The 20,743-nt window shown below is 40.5% G+C and overlaps 1 protein-coding gene across 2 annotated transcripts in view; it reads right to left on the reverse strand.

Moving 5' to 3' along the window:
- Positions 1-9,969, reverse strand: part of LOC309835441 (uncharacterized protein C8orf34) — a gene marked incomplete at both ends in the record, with an annotated part of 331,465 nt that extends 321,496 nt beyond the window's left edge. For both annotated transcript variants that reach the window (XM_082674894.1, XM_082674893.1), the window contains one exon: positions 9,634-9,969. In XM_082674894.1, the coding sequence (XP_082531020.1) occupies positions 9,634-9,969 (336 nt within the window). The remainder of the gene's footprint in view (positions 1-9,633) is intronic.
- Between the last annotated feature and the right edge of the window lie 10,774 nt (positions 9,970-20,743).

A 20,743-nucleotide genomic window follows, 5' to 3' on the forward strand; every position in this document is an offset into this window, starting at 1 on the left:
ACATTGTGAAAATGACTATACTACCTAAAGCAATCTACAGATTCAATGCAATCCCTATCAAACTACTAATGGCATTTTTCACAGAACTAGAACAAAAAATTTCACAGTTTGTATGGAAACACAAAAGACCCCGAATAGCCAAAGCAATCTTGAGAAAGAAAAATGGAGCTGGACGAATCAGGCTCCCAGATTTCAGATTATACTACAAAGCTACAGTAATCAAGACAGTATGGTACTGGCACAAAAACAGAAATATAGATCAATGGAACAGGATAGAAAGCCCAGAGATAAACCCATGCACATATGGTCACCTTATTTTTGATAAAGGAGGCAAGAATATACAATGGAGAAAAGACAGCCTCTTCAATAAGTGGTGCTGGGAAAACTGGACAGCTACATGTAAAAGAATGAAATTAGAACAATCCCTAACGTCATTCACGAAAAATAAACTCAAAGTGGATTAGAGACCTAAATGTAAGACTGGACACTATAAAACTCTTAGAGGAAAACATAGGAAGAACACTCTTTGACATAAATCACAGCAAGATCTTTTTTGATCCACCTCCTAGAGTAATGGAAACAAAAAAATAAACAAATGGGACCTAATGAAACTTAAAAGCTTTTGCAAAGCAAAGGAAACTATAAACAAGATGAAAAGACAACCCTCAGACTGGGACAAAATATTTGCAAATGAATCAACAGACAAAGGATTAGTCTCCAATATATATAAACAGCTTATGCAGCTCAATACTAAAAAACAAACAATCCAATCAAAAAATGGTCAGGGGCTTCCCTGGTGGCACAGTGGTTAAGAATCCACCTGCCAATGCAGGGGACACGGGTTTGAGCCCTGGTCCAGGAAGATCCCACATGCCGCGGAGCAAATAAGCCGGTGTGTCACAACTACTGCATCTGCACTCTAGAACCCACGAGCCACAACTACGGAAGCCCGGAAGCCCACGCACCTAGAGCCCGTGCTCTGCAACAAGAGAAGCCACTGCAATGGAAGCCGGCGCACCGCAACAAAGAGTAGCCCCGGCTCCCTGCAACTAGAGAAAGCCCACGTGTAGCAACGAAGACCCAACGTAGCCATAAATAAATAAATAAATAATAGACAGTCTGATTCTTGCCACCAGGAATGGACTGGGTTTGGGATTGACAACTAAAGTAATGCTGGGGACTTCCCTGTTGGTTCAGTGGTTAAGAATCCGCCTGCCAATGCAGGGGACACAGGTTCAAGCCCTGGTCCGGGAGGATCCCACATGCCTCGGTGCTACTAAGCCCGTGCGTCACAACTACTGAGCCTGTGCTCTAGAGCCCGCGAGCCACAACTACTGAAGCCTGTGGGCCTAGAGCCCGTGCTCTACAGTAAGAGAAGCCGCCACACTGAGAAGCCCGCCGACTGCAACAAAGAGTAGCCCCCCCTCACCGCAACTAGAGAAACATGCGCAGTGGAGAAGACCCAATGCAGCCTAAATAAATAAATAAAAATTTAATATCTACTTCTAGATACAAGACATGACATAATATATGAACTGATACCTATTGTCTGCAGATTACTGATGCACACACATCCTTCACTGTGGAACGGTCCTCTCTCCCTCTGGATAGACTGTCCTGTACTATTGGGAGTGCACACAAAAATGGTATAGAAAGCAGAGGCCCTATTCAGACCAGTCACACACATCAGTCCACGTTTTTAAGTTTTTTTTTTTTTTTTTTTTTGACTGCACGGCATGTGGCATCTTATTTCCACGACCAGGGATTGAACCTGTGTCTCCTGCATTGGAAGCACGGAGACTTAACTACTGGATCACCAGGGAGGTCCCAGTCCACTTTTTTAACCTATGCATTTTAGTGCTGTAAAATTCCCTCTCCGCACTGCTTGAGCTGTGTCTCATAAATTTTGACATACCTTCCTTTTCATTGTTAGATGGGTTTTTATTTCCTTGCGATTTCTTCTTTGACAAGTAGATTATGTAGAAGTGTGTTGCACCGTTTCCCAGTGTTTTGGGAATCTTCCTGTGTTCCTTCTATTACTGATTTCTAGTTTCATCCCACTGTGATGGAGAAAACACCTTGTATGTTTTCTATTGAGGATTGTTTCGTGGTTCAGGGAATGGTCTATCTCTGTATGCATTCCATGCCACTTGAAAGGAATGTGCATTCTGATACTGTTGCATGGAGTGGTCTACAAATGTCAACTAGACCCTGTTGTCTGATGTGCTGTTGAGTTCTTCTATGGTGTTTCTGAATTTCTGCCTAGTTGTTCTCTCAATTGTCAAGAGAGGGGTTTTGAAGTCTTGAACTATAATTACAGATTTGTCTATTTCTCTTCTTAGTTCTATCAGTTTCTGCTTCACACAGTCTGCAGCTCTGCTGCTCAGTGCACACACTCAGGATTGCTCTTTTTCTTGGTGGGTTGACCCTTCTATTATTACAAAATGACAATTCCTGTCTCTGATAATTTTCTATCCTCTAAAGTCTACTTTATCTGACATTTACATAGCCACTCCTGCTTTCCTTTGATGTTTGCATAATATTTTTTCCATTCTTTTACTTTTATCCTGCCTGTATCTTTGTATTTGAAGTGAGTTTCTTAGTTGGGTCATGTTTTTTAATCCACTCTGACAATCTCTTTTAACTGGTATACTTAGACCATTGCATTTAATTGAATTAGCGACATATTAGGGCTAAAGTCTGTCATGTTATTTATTTTTTTTTCTGTTTGTTCTCTCTGCTTTATTTTTTTCTTTTTCCTATTCCTGGAGGTCACTTGAACATTTTTTTTAATTCCATTTTTATTTATCTACCGTTTTTGAGGGCATCTTTTTGTATAGTTTTTTTAGTGCTTGCTCTAGGTATTACATTATACATATACAATTAGTCAACAGGTATTGTCATTTTATCAGTTCAAGTGAAGTAGAGAAACCTTACCTTCTTTGCACCTCTTAACCCTTCTTTGATTATAATACAATTTTCTTAAGTACTTCCTCTACATACTTTTAGAACCTCATCTGACATTGTTATAATTGTGCTTCAATCATGACATAATTTAGAAAATTCAAGAGGAGAAGGAAAACGTATTATATTTACTCATATTTTTGCACTCTCCACGTTCTTTCTTCCTTCCTGATGTTCTAAACTTCCTTATTCTTTCATCATTTCCTTTCTGTTTAGAGAACTTCCTTTAGCCATACTTTTAGGGAAGGCCTGCTGGTGACAAATTCTCTTGATTCCCCTTTCATTTGTGAAGGATATTTTCTCTAATGTAATCCTAGGTTCTTTTTTTTCAGCACTTGAAAAATATTGTGCCACTTCCCTTGGACCTCCATGGGCTGATGAGAAATCTGGTGTCATTCTAATTTCTTTTTCCTCTATAGGTAGAATGTTGCATTTCTCTGGCTGCTTTCAAGATTTTTCTTGTCTTTCTTCCCCAGAAATTTAATTTCGATGTGTCTTGGCATGGATTTCATGGTAGGGGTGGCCTTGTTACCACTGGACCACAAGTCCTGAGTCTTCTCTAGGCCTCTTCTGACACAACCCCAATGGGGAGGGAGAGGAATGCCTTATTACTGTCAGGAGTGGGAGGAGGCCAGCCTCCCCACATGGTCTCCACTGACATTGGCCTCAGATCGGGGGTAAGAGTGAGGCAACAATGTAAAATCAAATTAAAACCACAATGAGATACCACACAAACCAGTTAGAATGGCTATTATTAAAAAGACAGATGATATCAAGTTTGGGTGAGAATAGTGAACTGAAACTCTCACACACAGTTGGTAGGAACGTAAAACTGTACAAGCTTCAAAACTAGTGGCTAATGTCTTAAAAAGTTAAACATACACCTACTATATGATCCATCCAACCTATTCCAGGTCCCCAAGAGAAACAAAAGTATAAATCCATACAAAATACTAATTCAGCAATAAAAAGAAGTAAACTACTGATACAGGATGCAACATGGGCGAATTGCAAAATAATGATGTCAAGTACAAAATGATATACACCTTCCCCCAAAAAAGGAGCATAGAGTATGATTCTATTTATACAAAACTCTAGAAATGGAAAAACAACCTTAGTGACAAAAAGGAGATCAGTGGTTGCCTGGGGATGTGGAAGAAGTAAAGAAAGGTAGGAGGGAGGTATTACAAAGAGGCATTCCAGACAGCAGGAAGGAGGACAGGCATATGAGAAGATGTCCCAGCGGAGTCCATGTATTTTAGGTACCTTCCAGGAAATTGCAAACATTTTCACTACATATCATTGACTCTATGACACTCGATCATATGTAGGTGCAAAGGAGATGCCACCACTCATAAACAAACAGTATCTCTGCCTCAGCACCCTTTCTTGTGTTCCAGCACTCTTATGCATTTATTTTTTTAATATTTTTGCTGATATTTCAATAAAATTTTGAGAGGGAGTAGAGGAAAATGCATATGCTTAATTAACCAGAATTGTAAATTTTCTTTACTCAGAATTTTAGTTTATTATTCATTGGTTGCCATGTATAAATCATTGATAACAATTCTTAACTACACTCACATAATTTAATGTTTAAAGAAACCCAATGGATGAATTATTTTGTAAATGCTCATTTCCTAGATGTCCTTTTCTATTTTTAATATTTTTAAAAATTTTGAAATAATTTTAAACTTACAGAAAAAGTATGTGAACAACACAAAGGACTCCATATACCCCTCACCTAGAGACCCCATTCAAGTTTCGCCAACTTTTCCAAAAATGTCCTTCATAGCAAAAGTATCAACTCTAGAAACATATTTTGCACTTACTTGTCACGTCTCTTCAGTCTGAGACCTCCCTTGACTTTCATGATCTTAACATTTTTTAAGACTCCAGATAAGCAGAATTTCCCCATCAAGCTTATCAGATATTTTCCCATTATTCAATTCAAGTCATGCATGATGGGCAGGAATATTATAGAAGCGATGCCATGTTGTTTTAAATGCATCCTAAGAGGGGGCACAACACTTGAGTAAAGTAGCGTCTGCCAGGTTTCTTCACTACAGAGTTACTTTTTTCCCTTTTATAATTAACATCTATTTTGTGGAAAGATACTAGAGATTATGTAACATCTCATTCCTCATCCAACTTTCACCCATTAGTTTTAGCATTGATTAATGTTTCTTGCCCGAATTATTACTAAGATGGTTGCCAAGTAGTGATTTTCTAATTCCATCATCCCTTCCAGTTTTATTAATTGGCATTGTACTTATGATAAGGTAAAGCTTTCTCTTCTCCCCATAAATTGAACACATTCATGTATCCCATGAATGTGTGGAATAAAATATTCCTATTTTATACAGTAAGATAATGTTACTATCATTCTTTATTTTGCTTCTTAAATTGTCCCAGATTTAGTTAATAGGAGCCTCTTCAAGCTGGCTTCTACGTCCTTTGGACATGTTCCTATCATTCTTTGACCACTTCCTTACTTTTTAGCGTAATAAGATGTTCCAGGTTCATCTTGTATTTCCCAGTGCCAAGCCGTTAATTAACCATTTCTCCAAGGATACCTGGTTCCACTTAATGGGGAATATCATTTAGAACACAAATCTGGTTGCTACGGTTGACCAGTTGATGAGTCCACCTCATAACATATATGCCAAATCAGTTAACACAAATTTAGACTATGTGAGTAGAGGTACTAAACACAGAAGGTTGTAGAGTGATTCCATTCTACTTGGAGTGGGTCAGACCACATTTGGGAAAATGCAGCGAACTTAGTTTGCCACATCTTCAATAGACAGAGATTTAAAAATTCCATGGAGATTGTATGAAGACCGCATTATTCTGCTTTTTAAAAATTGTAGTATAGTTGATTTATAATGTTGTATTAGTTTCAGGTATACAGCAAAGTGATTCATATATATTTATCAAGATATAATCTTTTTCAGATTCTTTTCCATTATGGGTTATTATAAGATATTAAGTATAGTTCCCTGTGGTATAACTTGTTGTTTATCTATTTTCTATATAGTGGTGTGTATCTGTTAATCCCAAACTCCTAACTTATTCCTCCCTCTCCCCCTTTCCCCTTTGGTAACCATAAATTTGTTTTCTATGTCTGTGGGTCTGTTTCTGTTTTGTAAATAAGTTCATTTGTATCAATTTTTAGATTCCACATATAAGTGATATCATATGGTGCAGGATTTCCCACTCTTGTGAGTGTGACTAGGCCGGAACCAAGACATATGGCCGCCCTGAGCACCATTCCAACCCATAATTTTCAAATAATTATCCTATTTAACAAGATGAGAGAAACTGAAAATTGTATACTTCTTGGTATTAAAAATAATGAATTTATTGCAACGTTTCACATCATATAACCTCTTGAGAATTAAGTTAAACTGCTTACAATATAAACAAAGTAGATGGCTTGATCCTAATAAGCAACAGAATTTCTGATCACCAAGTTGTTTGACTGTTAGGTGCCTAGCCCTAGGCTTTGAGATCAGTCTTACGTTTGCCCCATGTATCTTACCTACGTATGTTGCAAAAATATTCTACTTTGGTGGCAGCCAAATCATTTCACATCTTGCCAGTTAAGTGAGGAGCTATGTGTGAAATCTATATTAAGATTATAGTTCTAACTTATTGTAGCAACATCAAGCATTCGTTATAGATTGATGCCAGACTGCTAACTACTTGCCTGCCCTGAGCAAGCCAATGAGAGCACTAAAAGTATTATATCTTACAAACATTTCAAAGAGTTTGTGGAATCTAAGTCATTATTGCCATTTTCACCTTATAGCTTCATACTATTTAATTAAAATATCATTACCCAAGACTCTAATGCAACGATTTCTAGGCATGGTTTTGTAATGCCTCAAAATATCTTCAAACATAGTTAAAGGTGGTATAAATGTATACTTCTAAATCACCTGGAAACAAGATTAATTTCACTCTAAAGTAGTTTTTGAAACACCATATTGTGTGCAGCACTTTGATAAGCTTCTCAAATGATAAAATGTTAGAAATAAATAAACTAAGTAAGAAATAAACTAAACTAAGTAAACTGTACAGGTTTAAAAACAAATGAGATGTAAGTATCCTCAATACCAGTATATGTTACCTTTGCTACTGTTTGGACCGGGGCACGAACCCATGTCCCCTGCATCGGCAGGTGGACTCTCAACCACTGTGCCACCAGGGAAGCCCTTTGCTACTGTTTTAAATAACATTCATGTGCTCTCTTTAAAGTGCCTCGCTTCAGTGAGTTTTCTTAAAACAGACCTAGCTAACAAAATCTGTAAAGGGAACATATTGTCAGGTCTTATATATTTTCAAAACTAAAGTAAAGCTATGTCACTAATGCCAGTGCCTCAGCACGAAAAAAAATCACCACAAAGCACAGATAATAAAACTTGGTACCACCTATTTCAATTTGTAATTGGTAAATGGAGGTTTTAGCTTATGTCACTGTTTCTTACAATGTGGCCCAGGAATTAAATATGTGACCATCATTTGTGCTACTTCTTACTAAATTCAGGTTCCTAGGCTCCTCTTCTGATCTCTTGAAGCAATTTTTATGAGAACTATTAACCAAAGGCCTGGGAGCTTTGAGGAGAATGATAGATCAATATGTCCATTTTATACTAGTTCCACTGGTTTTCAAGTATGAGGAGACTTTCCAGTTTTGTAAAGTACACGTAATTCTACTCTCAAAACAATGCTCTCTCATGATCAAAACTGTTGCATAAGGACTTGATTTCAGTAGAAGAGAACTTATCCATTTTCTCCCTTTAATTATTTAAAGTGCACATCAACCCTTAAAAATTAACTGCTCATCACTGCAATCCAAGCTAATGGGGATGTATGTAATATGTTACCGAAAAAATGAATAAAATACAAAGTATATACTTTTGTCCTTGTTTGTTTTTTAGTGAGGAGGTCTAATGATTTTACGAAACAATTCTGCCATCCCTTAAGATTCAGCAGTGGAACTGAAAAAGTGAGCATTTAAAACCAAGTTGGATTTATTTCCTAATTATGTATATAGAAAGTTTACATACATTCCAAACTCTATTACTGTCACTTGGAGAGAATCTTGGGAATTATAAAAGTCAGCAAATGAGAATAGCATCTATTAAAAACAATTCATTTATTCTCCCTAGGAAAATGTACTTATATTCTAGAGAAGAAACCCTCTAAATGTATTTATTTTATGTTTCTTTTGATACAATTAACACACTGTGCCACAGAGGGTTATTATATTTCTCCTTTAAATACAGTGTATAGTCTCTAATCTTTACACTAAAGGCAAAGAAAGGAATTCTAGTCGCTCCAGCAATTCTACTCTGCTTTTGTATATGCACTTCCTTTGCTAACACTTTTCGCAAAAACAAGAATCAAGACATATATTGTAGGACTTTATGACTATACAACAGTGATTCTCAGTTGAGATAATGGTCATATCTCCCAAGACAGTACATGGTTAACTTAAAAGTTGGTCAGAAAAACAAGGGATTTTGCAAATCTTTGTTATGTGAAACCCGTTATGATCACACCCTTGTCCGCTCCCTTTTTGTGCTGGGACATTAATTCGCAGTCTTATTTTTCTCTGCAGTTATCATTCTCCTCTCTTCAGTCCTGGAGAAGGTGTTCCATCCTCTGCTATCTCTTTCCTCCTGCCTCGTTTCAGCCTTAAGACACCGCGGTCATGTAAACGCCCAAGTATGACCACGACGGATTTTTTTGGCGGGGGGGGGGGCGGGGATCTCGACCCTCCCACGTCCTCTCGCAGCGGGTCCGTGCCCAGCTGGACGGTTGGACAGGAAAGGAGGGGACCGTGGGCGTCCCTCCCCGCTGGCCTCTGCAGCTACCCAGCGCCCTGGCAACCGGAGGGACGCTTTGCCGGTGCCTGGTTTCAGTCCCCCGTTCTCATTTTCTCCTGTTCTCCCACTTTTCCATTCTCCTACTGTATTTTTGTCATCAATTCTTTGATGGCGAGAGAAAACAGCTCAGAGCTGTCTCCTTCCCATAAATACGCGTGTGCTTTTCCCGAACCTTTCTCTGCCGCCTCTCTCCCACTAACACAGGTAGGGGGGCCGCAAGGCAAAGGATTCTCCTTTCATCCAGAGACCCATGTCAGCACCTCAGCTTGGCAATTTCATTCCACACGCCCGCACCTACAGAAGCCTACTTCCTACCAGTTCAGTTTTCTCCCAGGTAACCTTATTCCATCCCATTGCTAAGCACTTCCTCCACCTTTTACGGGTTCTACTACTGCCTACGTTTGGGGAAAAACGCGCAAGACAGTGTGAATTCCAGGAAGAAAGTGAGCGTGTGTAAGGCTGAGTGTGTGCATCCGTCTGTCTCAGCCTGTCCGGGCCCCGTGCATGTGGTTGCAAGGTGCAAGACAGTCAGACACCTCAAACTTGCCATGCCAGGATAAGGCTTGTCCCTCCAGAGCTTACCTGTCCGCGCCCAAGTAACCGAAGAACCGCCCGCGCGGCCGCGTTCCAGGACACCTGGCCCGGACAGAGAGAGAGAACTGGGGCCACAGGGGCGTCCCTCCCGCGCATCTCTTATGTCTCCCTCCTTCCCTCCGGGGTGTCCGGAACCCCCCAAAGACAAACGGGACCGCCCGCACCTGCAGCGCCTTACCTCAAACAGGGGACCGATCTTGTTCTTCTCCAGGTAAGCCTGGATCCGGGATTGCTGATGAGAGGCCATGGAGAGACCGATGGGCCGCGGAGAGTGCGGGAGACCGCGCGGCCGTGCGCCTCTGCCCGGGGACACCCCTGCTTTCCCCTGGACCGGGGCCGGGACAGGAGCTCGGGAGCCCGGGCTCCCCCGGCGCGGCGCGGCGCGGCGAGCTCGGCTCCCGGCGCGGACGTGGGCTGCAGCCGCTGGAGCCGCGAGCGCGTGGGGCGCCGAGAGCCGGAAGCCGGGGCGCGGCGCCGCCAACTCAGACAACTCGGAGGCGAAGGGAGCACTCATTCATCGCGCTCTCCTCCTCCCCGAGCCCCACGGCTCTCCGCCGCGCCCGCGCGGGGGCACCTGGAGCAGAGGTTCCAGGTTCCTGTCTCTCTGGGCAGCAGCGGCGGGAATCAGGGGGCGGGAGGCGAGCCGGGAGGCGCGGTTCTACCTAGAACGGCGCAGGGGGGCGCCCTCGGGCGGGCCGGGGCCGCGGGGCTCGAACTCGCGGGGAGCGTGCGTGTGCGTGCGTGTCCGCGCCGACGGTGGGTGCCCGCTCTCCCAGGTTACGGGAACACCCGCCCGGGCTTCTCCCCAGTCTCTGCTCGCCCTGCCCGCTGCTCCCTAGCGACAGCGCCGCTCCGAAAGCCAATGGTGAAGGTGCTTCTTTCAAAGTGCACATAAATCTGGCGCTTGTTGGCTACTCCTTGGCAGCTACAAAGGCAGTTCGAAAGGGGGTCGTCCCCACCGCCCCTTCTGAGCCTCTCCTCGCACCTGCTGCGCTGCCCCCGCTAGCTCAGGGGCCGAGATGGGGAGAGTTGTGAGAAGGTGCTTGAGTCTGAGGGTCTGCCACGAACATGAAGTTGCCTTCCTTCAGGTGGTCTGGCTTGGCTTGGAGCAAGTCGACGGGAGGAGAATTCAGCTGGAAACTCCCAAGGTGCAGACGCCCAGAGGCTGGGGCAAACCTTTAGCTTTTGACAGGAAGAAGAGATGGAAGCGAGCCAGCCCTCCCTCCCAGTTTGCCTTCCTAATCCTCGTATAATTATGTGGATTACAACCCACACGTAATTATGGCTATATATCTTTAGCTACATCTCAAATACTACGCTAGTGCACTTAACGATGTTTCCTATAGATGCTTCCTGAGCTCCTCAAATTTAGCCAGGAACTTTTTATCATGCAGCAGTTTCCGAGGGAAGATCTCCAGACAGCAGAGGTTCCTTCACAAGCTCTTTCTTGTGGAAAAACGAAAAACAAAAAAAAGCAATCATTGAGGCCTCCAGTGACGAGTTCCCTGTCTCCTAACCATGATGTGCTATCAAAATAAAAAGATTTATATTAGTAAACATGAAAGTTAGAATGAAGGGAGCAGTTATCCTAAAGCAGACTGCAACAGAGTAGATTTCCTTTTCTTTCACCACTTTCTAGATTTCTGTAATTCATAATATCTTTATTGGTGTCAGTGTTTTTTCTTTCTTTCTTTCTTTCTTTTTTTTTTGATAAATTTATTTATTTATTTTTCTTGGCTGCATTGGGTCTTCATTGCTGTGCGCAGGCTTTCTCTAGTTGTGGCGAGCAGGGGCTACTCTTCGTTGTAGGTTTCGGAGCACGGGCTCTAGGCGCACACCCTAGAGCGCAGGCTCAGTAGTTGTGGTGCATGGGCTTAGCTGCTCCGCGGCATGTGGGATCTTCCCGGCCCAGGGCTCAAACCCGTGTCCCCTGCATTGACAAGCGGATTCTTAACCACTGCACCACCAGGGAAGCCCCAGTGTTTTTTCATCTGTATTTTAAATGAACTACTTAAGTAGAAACATGCACTAGTTAAGAATGGAATATCCCCAAAAGTACTGTTAATTCTATTTAATAATTCAGATTATTATTCTGCCAGAATACCTAAGAGCATAACCATCACTGATAACCTGAAATAGACATGATTTGGGTTGAAAAGATGCCCAAGTTAATACTTTTACAATCAGACTCAGGTGATCTGCCCAGGGAGAGCTAAACTGAATAGCAGTGAGGTGCCCAGGGTTCTCACATATTTTCCGTTGTGGATCAAAAGCATACTCACTTATATATAGTTTTAATATGTTCAGGAGAAATGAAATGTAGAGAGTGAATATCAACATTTTTGTTTGCTATTAGGTATGGTACACAGCCATCTATGACTCAGCTAAAAAGTCAGGCATTTTTGACGCCACACATAGCACTGGAGAATCAGAACAGTACCTTATTCTAAGAGAACTGAGGAAGATGCTTCTTTAAATCAGACTATTAACCTACTTATTAAGCCTTCACCGTACTCAGAGCACTGCATCTAGGGCCTTGAATGGAAAAGACAAAGCTTTGCTGGCAAAATACTTAAGCAGTAAAGGGAAGATCATGAAGATATATACATTTATGTATATATGTATATCAAAACACTGGGCATCCCCAAATTACATTTTTAAAATTCAGGAAACATTTCAGAAGTTTTTCAAGGCCTACCTTAAATACGGTCTCCTCCACAAAGCATTTCTTCGTTCTTTCCATTTATGCCCAAACCTGACTTCATTACTAAAATAAATATTTATTGCACAGGCTCTCCATGGCAGACATTACGTTAGGAGTGACGATTCAAAGGTGAAGGGCCTTGTCTTTGTTCTCAGGTGTTCAGTCTTTTTGAGGCAATTGGTATATACACGAATAATGACATTATAATGCATGGTGCTAACATAGATCAATAAAACATGCTGTGTGCATACCGAAGGATGAAAAAATGACCTGTGCCCGAATAATCAAGGAACGCTCCATGAAGGAGATTGTGTTTGAGCAAACTGTCAAAGGAAGAGTAAAATTTTAAAGTTTTCCAGATAGCATTGGTGGAGTGAGGATGGGGATAACGTTGCAGGCTTCGGCATTAAAAAAATAGCATATGCTGGGCTTCCCTGGTGGGGCAGTGGTTGAGAGTTCGCCTGCCGATGCAGGGGACACGGGTTCGTGCCCCGGTCAGGGAAGATCCCACATGCCGCGGAGCGGCTGGGCCCGTGAGCCATGGCCGCTGAGCCTGCGCGTCCAGAGCCTGTGCTCCACGACGGGAGAGGCCACAACAGTGAGAGGCCCGCGTACCGCAAAAAAAAAAAAAAAAAAAAAAAAATAGCATATGCAAAGGCACAGAGGCACAAAACAGCCTGGTGATCAGAGAAACATAAGGTGGATATGGAGGAAGATTGGCGTGTGTGGTTAAAAATGTAAGCAGAGTTCAGCTCATTAAAGGTCTTACTTGCTAAGAGACACAGGCTTGCATCTTCTGGGTGATGAGAAGTGACTAAAGAGTTTTGAGCAGAGGAGTGTTGTGGTCAAATAAAAGTTTTAGAAAGATTGCTTTGGTTACAACATGCATAATAGATTGAAAAAGAGTGATACAGGGAGAGCAAAACTAATTTAGGGTACAGAATCCACAAGCAAATCATGAGGGCCAGCCTTTGGACGGGAGATAAAAGGATGGAGAGGATGGGAAATAGTCAAGGAACATTTAAAGACTCATTTGTTGATTACCTTTATGTAGGATGAAATTAGAAGAGGCAATCAAAGATGACCCTCCTGACTTCTACAATGAAGCTAAACGATTATAAATTATTTGCCCAAGTCCCCCAATGAATAATTGATTGGGCCAGATTTTGATTCAGTATTTTCAAACTCAAGCTGAAGCTACTTCCACTTTTTACCCTGTATCCTGAAAATTAGTCAAGAATTTAGTTTCCAGATATCAGTATCCTTTGGTAGAAAGGGTTATGTCTCATGACCTGGCACATAGTAGGTACTCAATAAATAGCAGTTAAATGAATTAATTAAATTTTAGTAGCTCAATTCAATCCAGCTATGTTCTTTCAGGCTAAACTTTGCCTCTGACATGTGTCATTTATGTTTTGTTTTCTTCCATTTAATTAATTGCATGCATATTTTAGTCTCTCTTTTAAATTGCAAACTCTCTAAAATCATGAACTGTATCTTAATAATTCTCTTGCACTTTATAGCATGCAACGTAGTATACTTTCATACAATATGTTTTTCATAAACATATCTTTAATTAATATCCTATTGCTATACATTTTGAGAATTTCATTTAGTCTCTTTAAGGTTGGCTGACAAATAACCACTTTTTAAAAAATTAATTAATTAAGTTATTTATTTTTGGCTGCGTTGGGTCTTCGTTGCTGCGCACGGGCTGTCTCTAGTCACGGCGAATGGGGACTACTCTTCATTGCTGTGCGCCACGGGCTTCTCATTGCGGTGGCTTCTTTTGTTGCAGAGCACGGGCTCTAGAGCGCAGGCTCAGTAGTTGTGGTGCACACGCTTAGTTGCTATACAGCATGTGGGATCTTCCCAGGCCAGGGCTTGAACCCATGTCCCCTGCATTGGCAGGCGGATTCTTAACCACGGCGCCACCAGGGAAGTCTGTAACCACTGTCTTGGATTGAATTGACCAGCATTCTTCTGCAAACATAGCACAGTACCTTTATGATGCTTTCCCTTTTTTTTGGCTCGAGCACAGCATGAAAAGGCCATTTTCAGTGAGACTGTCTTGACCTCATTGTGCTACAGAAGTGCCTATCAGCATAATTTACAAATATACAGAATCCAATTTATAGAATGTTCTAAAGCCCTTGTGTAACTGCATCTTGCACAGCTCCTGAAACAAATAATTTTTGATGAGAGACAAGAGAACAATGGTGAAGGCCAGTAGACCTAATTAGGAAGTATAAACAATGTAATCCCTTGAAATTAAATACTGAAATAAGAAACAGAGAAGCTCTATACGGGTTTCTTGAATTTAGGCTGCTAGCCTGAAGCGTATTTGTCCCCTTCCTGTATCTCTCTCACCTTGCCACTTTCTTTTTTTTCTTTTTTTGGCCATACCACACGGCTTGCAGGATCTTAGTCTCCGACCAGGGATCAAACCCATGCCCCTGGCAGTGAGAGCACCAAGTCCTAACCCCTGAATCGCCAGGGAATTCCCTCACCTTGCCACTTTAAAACAGCCAGAGACTTCTATTTTCCCAAAGAACTCAGTGTATCACCCAGGATTTTCATTTTTGTCCTATTAAGTAGAGAGGTGGCCTCAGAGACTGAAATAAAGGGAGTTCTGGAAGAGATAAAGCAGACAAGTGGGGGCATAGAAAAGTCCTGAATGGGGAACTTCCTAAATGTAATTTGATTTCAATTAAATTACAAATTGTCAAAAATTAATGATAATTATGCTTTAAGCCACATAAAACTATTACATAGTGGGATTTCTATACATGGAAACTTTCAAAATACATGTTTCAGGAAAGAATTCAAAAGATGCCTGGGTATACTTTGATGCTAATGCAAGAATATTTATTACCACTTCACATAGTATAATATATCTTTAGTTATAAAGACTGATTTCCACATACTGTTAGATCTGTGATTAGCCTGAGGACCAATATCTGTGTTAGCATGTGTGAAGGATCATTTAGGTCTTCCCTGAATTTGATTCTCTCTTTAGTATCTCCTTAGGAAAATGTAGAGTGTTTTCTTGTGTACTCTTAGGTGGTGGTTCAAATCCAGCTGAAATGGGGAGGGGGTGGGGGGACACATTATTGGGGAGTCTACCAGCATTATCATTGAGAACACTGACCTCAGAGTTCTAGCCCAGGATAAAATCTAGGCGTTGCCATTTACTAGCTGTGTGATGTTCAGCAAGCTACTTAACCTCTCTATCCTCAGTATCCTCATGTGTAAACTAAAGGTAAATCGTACATAGTTCATCTGTTTATTATGAGGATTACACGAGCTAATGCAGGAAGCATGCATATGGGGCCAGGTACAGAGGAAAGATTCAGTAAGGGTAGTGCTAATATTGTCATTATTGTCATCACGTCATCATCATTATCACCACCATCATTATCAAGTCCCTGAGATTTAGACTTGCAAAGTTCACATAAGCTGTATCAAACCAATTACCTGAAGAAGTCCTACGTAGAAAGAATGTCTTGCAAATCAAAGCAGTAAGACAGGATATTATAGTCTCTTAATTAAAGGAAATAAGAAAGGTACTTCTAAATTCAAAAAGAGAGCTGTAAGGTGAGTATAGAGTGTAATATAAAATGATCTACTCAATTATATTACTCTACATAAAGAAATTATTTATAAGGGAAGAAAGGTTTCCACAAGAAGCCTGGTAAAAGGAGAGGCAATAGGAACTTTTCAGTGATTATCCACATCTGTCGAGTAGGACAAAAAGCTGCAGGATCCAGCACGTAAGAGTCACATCCCCTTGTTTTCAGATGATGAAACTGAGACACAGAGAGGGTAAGCAACTTGTACAAGTTTCCAGCTAGTTAGTAGCAAAGTCCATATTTGAACGAGGGTAGCATTTTAAACACCACTCAACTGCCTCTCAAGGCTCTGACTACCAGTGTCACTTCCTTTGCTTCGAACTTGTTTGTACCAGGAGGTATCTGGGTGACTACTTTGACTTGCCTAGTATGTTTATATGGGGAAGGAGGTAACCTGGGTGGCAGATACCCGTGTAATTTTCTGGCCTCATACTAAATGGAAACGTTGGTAAACTGGCTTATATGTCTCTTGAGAGTTTGAATAATGCTAATCAATCATATTGGGACTGATTCTAACTGAACTGATAACATTGACTCACTGGACCTCCTAAATTGAGAACTCAAATGATACTGCCAGCTTGTGAAATCCTGCATCCAGCCTTCTCAGGTGACATTTCTATCTCTTAAATTTCCACATTTAAATATTAGGGGTTTTTTTTTGTTTTTTTGTTTTGTTTTTTTGTGGTACGCGGGCCTCTCACTGTTGTGGCCTCTCCCGTTGCGGAGCACAGGCTCCGGACGCGCAGGCTCAGAGGCCATAGCTCACAGGCCCAGCCACTCCGCGGCATGTGGGATCTTCCCGGACCGGTGCACGCACCCGTGTCCCCTGCATCGGCAGGCGGACTCTCAACCACTGCGCCACCAGGGAAGCCCTAAATATTAGGTTTTAATATTTAACTTTTAATATATGGAATGTTTATAAGCAATCACCATCTAAAATACTTTGTCAATAAATTTTTATAACATTTATTTGCATTATATCATGAATCATTTAAAGTAAATCTACAGATACCAAACTGCAGATAGCTTTGATATTAATTACTAATAAACTGTTAACCCCGACATGCTTTTTACTTATAATTTCCAAAATGGTACTGTCTTGATTCTTCATACCAATAAGTGAGAGTCTTTGTTAAGAAAAACAGCTTAAACAATGAAAAATACTACAGAATACTATAACATGATACTGAATTTATTGAAAGGGAGGAGGAAATAAGAGCGACTAAACAAACAAAGGATGACTTAGAAAGGAAAACAATTCTACTTGGTGTGCACCCTGGGGAGAGTCAGGCACTCTGCCTAGGACAGGATGTGCTATTGCTCTAATCTAACTATCAAGGAATAAGTAACACGGGACCTATTTCTCAAACACACATCCCCGTAAATGCCAGCTAATGCTCAGCTATAATGCAGCACATCACAACCACTCCAGCACTAAAGGCTAAAGGTACATTTTAGCAGAATTAGTGGAACCACCGTTGCCTAGAGGGGATTTAAATTAAAAAAAAAAAAAAAAAAAAAAAGGGATGACAGCTCTCTGCAAAAGCACTCTGGAAGCTATGGTACCCAAAGTAGTCAGCAGATTCCCTCCTTCCAAAGCAAATGTTGGTCTATTTTCTGTGGATAATACCCATCCCTCTCCAACCCTCTGATGATTTTGGTCCTGAGAGTCAGAGAGGTTTCTTTTGTGATGTCTAAGGTTTGTGCGAAGCTTCCACAAACGTCAGAGAATCACACTGAATTATTATATATCTACCACGAAAGATTTCTGATGAGGTCATGAGGAACAGCAGCTAGACTTACTAACTTTACCTGGGAGGATTAGGAAACCAAAAATTTAATGAACGAATGAATGAATGAATGAATGGATAGGTGGACAGATGGAAGAACAGAGGAAGGAAAGAAACAATGAATTAATTAAACGCTGATAATTCATTAGGTAACCATGAGGCATATTTAATAACCAGGTCCTCAGTCATTTATGTCTAAATCCCCCTTTTCATGCATAATAAAGTGAGTTGATTTTGTTCAATACACAATTATTCTAAGTATTTATAAAGTATTTAAATATAATCTTTTCTCCTTTTCATTTCATTGTCTCTAATAAAATGGCATTATGTAAAAACTTGTCTTAAAGCAATGACAGTAAGGCTGTTTTGGAATTTAAGCAGGGAACAAAGAAATATGGTCAACCTTTTATATTTCCTAATATTTAATTTCGCAATAGTCTCCCTCCAGTGAAAAATTTAAATTAGGCACTGACTGGCACCTTATGAAATGAAATATGCAAGACTGAATTTTTCGAGTATGTGTCCTGTCTGCTTCTAAGAGAAAATAAATGGTCTCTGTATTTGTTCAGTATTTGACCTGCTAGCTTAAGTGTCCTTTGACATTTTTATTTCCCTTAGAGCGTCCTTTCTCAAAGGTAATTAAACGGGCTTTGGGGTCAAACCCGAGATTGAATTGTGGGTCAGCTACACACACAGCTCCACACCACGATCACCGATCATTATCACTGCATTTTACAGACGAGGGAACCGAGGCCCAGAGCAGTTCAATAACATCCCCTACTAGTTGGTGAGAAAAACAAAATCCAAGTCCATCTTATTCCGAAGCTTGTGTCCTTTCATTTTATTACACAAGACCAATTTCTACTTCAATTGTTTTGAATACCCATCAACACCTCAATTACTTCTCTCTTTTTGTTTTTATTTGGTACTATTTTTACTTTCAAAGCTATTTCTATTTAGAACAGTATTCAGTCACACCATTTACTGCACTTCTAATGCAACTGATCAATCTATTTTTCAACAGTATGTGAAAGATATGTGAACACTGTAATATAATTTTTTGGTAATTTCTCACTAACCGTTTTTAGAATAAAAGAGGCAATACTGGAGACTGTTTAAAAGCATAGGCTCTGAAGTTAGACTCTGTATTGTTCACATTTTTAAATTTCCTGTATATTATGGTGTTTGACATCTTTTTAAATTTTTTTAATTGAAGTATAGTTGATTTACAATATTATATTCATTTCAGGTGTATAACACAGCGATTCAGTATTTTTGCAGATTATACTCCATTATAGGTTATTACAAGATAGTGGGTATAATTCGCCATGCTATACAGTATACCCTTGTTGCTAATCTATTTTATATATAGTAGTATGTATCTGTTAACCCCATACCTCTAATTTGTCCCTCTCCATTTTCCTCTCCCCTTTGGTAACCACAAGTTTGTTCTCTGTATATGTGAGTCTGTTTCTGTTTTGCATATACATTCATTTGTATTATTTTTTCATTTCCACATATAAGTGACATCATACAGTTTTTATCTTTGGTGTTTGACATCTTGAGAACCTTTCTGACTGGGGAGAGACTGCCCCTCCTCAGGCTAGCCAGTACTTAGAAACAGCAAAGCGTGTGCCCTTGATATGTAAGCTAACCAATCCAGAACCAGACCACCTCTATCTGGCCCAGACACCTATGAGTCAATATCCCTTTGCCTTAATCATCCCAGGGCCAGGTAGGCAACTAAGGACCACACTTATATCTCAGAGTCCAAGGAAATTATTTAAATTAGCCAGTCTTAAACTATTCACTCTGCCCTGCCTTGACTCTTAAGAAAACCCTAAAGGTCTAACCTCAGCTTTCCCCTTGTTCCTACTTTCTGAGGTCCCCCATGTTGGCCCTGTGTGTCCTGCCTCCTGTCTCTAGGACCTGTGAATATAAAAATCTGTTTTCCTGAGCCTGTCCTGTGTCTGCGATTGTGGCCACACCTGACTGACCGTCTCATAAAAGAACACAGAACAGACTCCATGGATTGGAACCCTGCTTCTAGCACATACCAACTTGTGAATTTTGACAAGTTGTTGCCTAAGCCTCAGTTCTCTCAGATATACCATTAGATGATACTAAAAAGACTCCTCCTAAGTTAGTGCTGTTGTGAGGTTCCCATGAGAATATATCAAGCACTCAGCACGGAGCATGCCAAGGAGCAGGTAATAAATGGATATTCATTGTATTATTGCTTTTGGCTATACTGGAAGATATTTCAAAGATAACCCATATTTCCTCCTTTCTTTTCCCCATTTTAAAGGTAAGAAATATCTGACCAAGTAATGCTAGACTGACTTTCTCATTTTCTCATATCTTACCTCTTAGTTTAAAATAGCTCTCATTTCACTGTATTGCTTGCTACTTATGAAAAATTGGAGATTTAAGTGATATATTTTTATTTGTCTGTATTTAATATTTTAATGGACTTCAAATGACAGTTTTAGGGGAAAAAAAAGGAGAAGCACTATGGAGAAAAAAACATCAAGGCCTAACTTGGAAGTTATTGTTGACAGTCTAATATTTTTAAACTTTTATTTGATGACACATACTCATTTTCAAACTCAAAATAAAGAAAAACTAGCATATCAAAAGCTACCTAGGCCTAGTTTAAAGTAATCTATTTCTTTCCCGTCCACAAGAAGTAAGTAGATCATTTAATACCTGATACTGATGAATTTGATTTTTGATGTGCATGAATTATATAAGAAAAAGTTAGAGAAGTTTGGAGTTATTTTAAAATGAGCTTTTTCCTCCAGCAAAAATTTTTGAGATCTAATTACATTAAAGCACTCTTGATTGTGTGGTAATCCTACATACATTGATACATATTCTAAAATGAGTAAGCTTCGTGCTTTGACAAGGAACCTCTATAAACTTTCATACTGTCCATTCTCAAAAACATGTCTCAGGCCCAGACCAGTTTCCTGCACACTTTTTGTCTCCTGGAGGAGGCATGAGAGCCCCAGTTTGATTTTCTCTTCTTCATACTACTAAAGGTCACCATTTCCTCTTTCTCCCTTTTTGTTCTTCTCAGACAATAGCTATAGGGCAATGTTTGGTTTCCTCCAGTTCATTCCTCCTTTGCTGCTTCTAAGGAAAAAAGACACAAGCTTT

This window comes from Grampus griseus, assembly GCF_964374135.1.
Source record: "Grampus griseus genome assembly, chromosome: 17".
Lineage (NCBI taxonomy): Eukaryota > Metazoa > Chordata > Mammalia > Artiodactyla > Delphinidae > Grampus > Grampus griseus.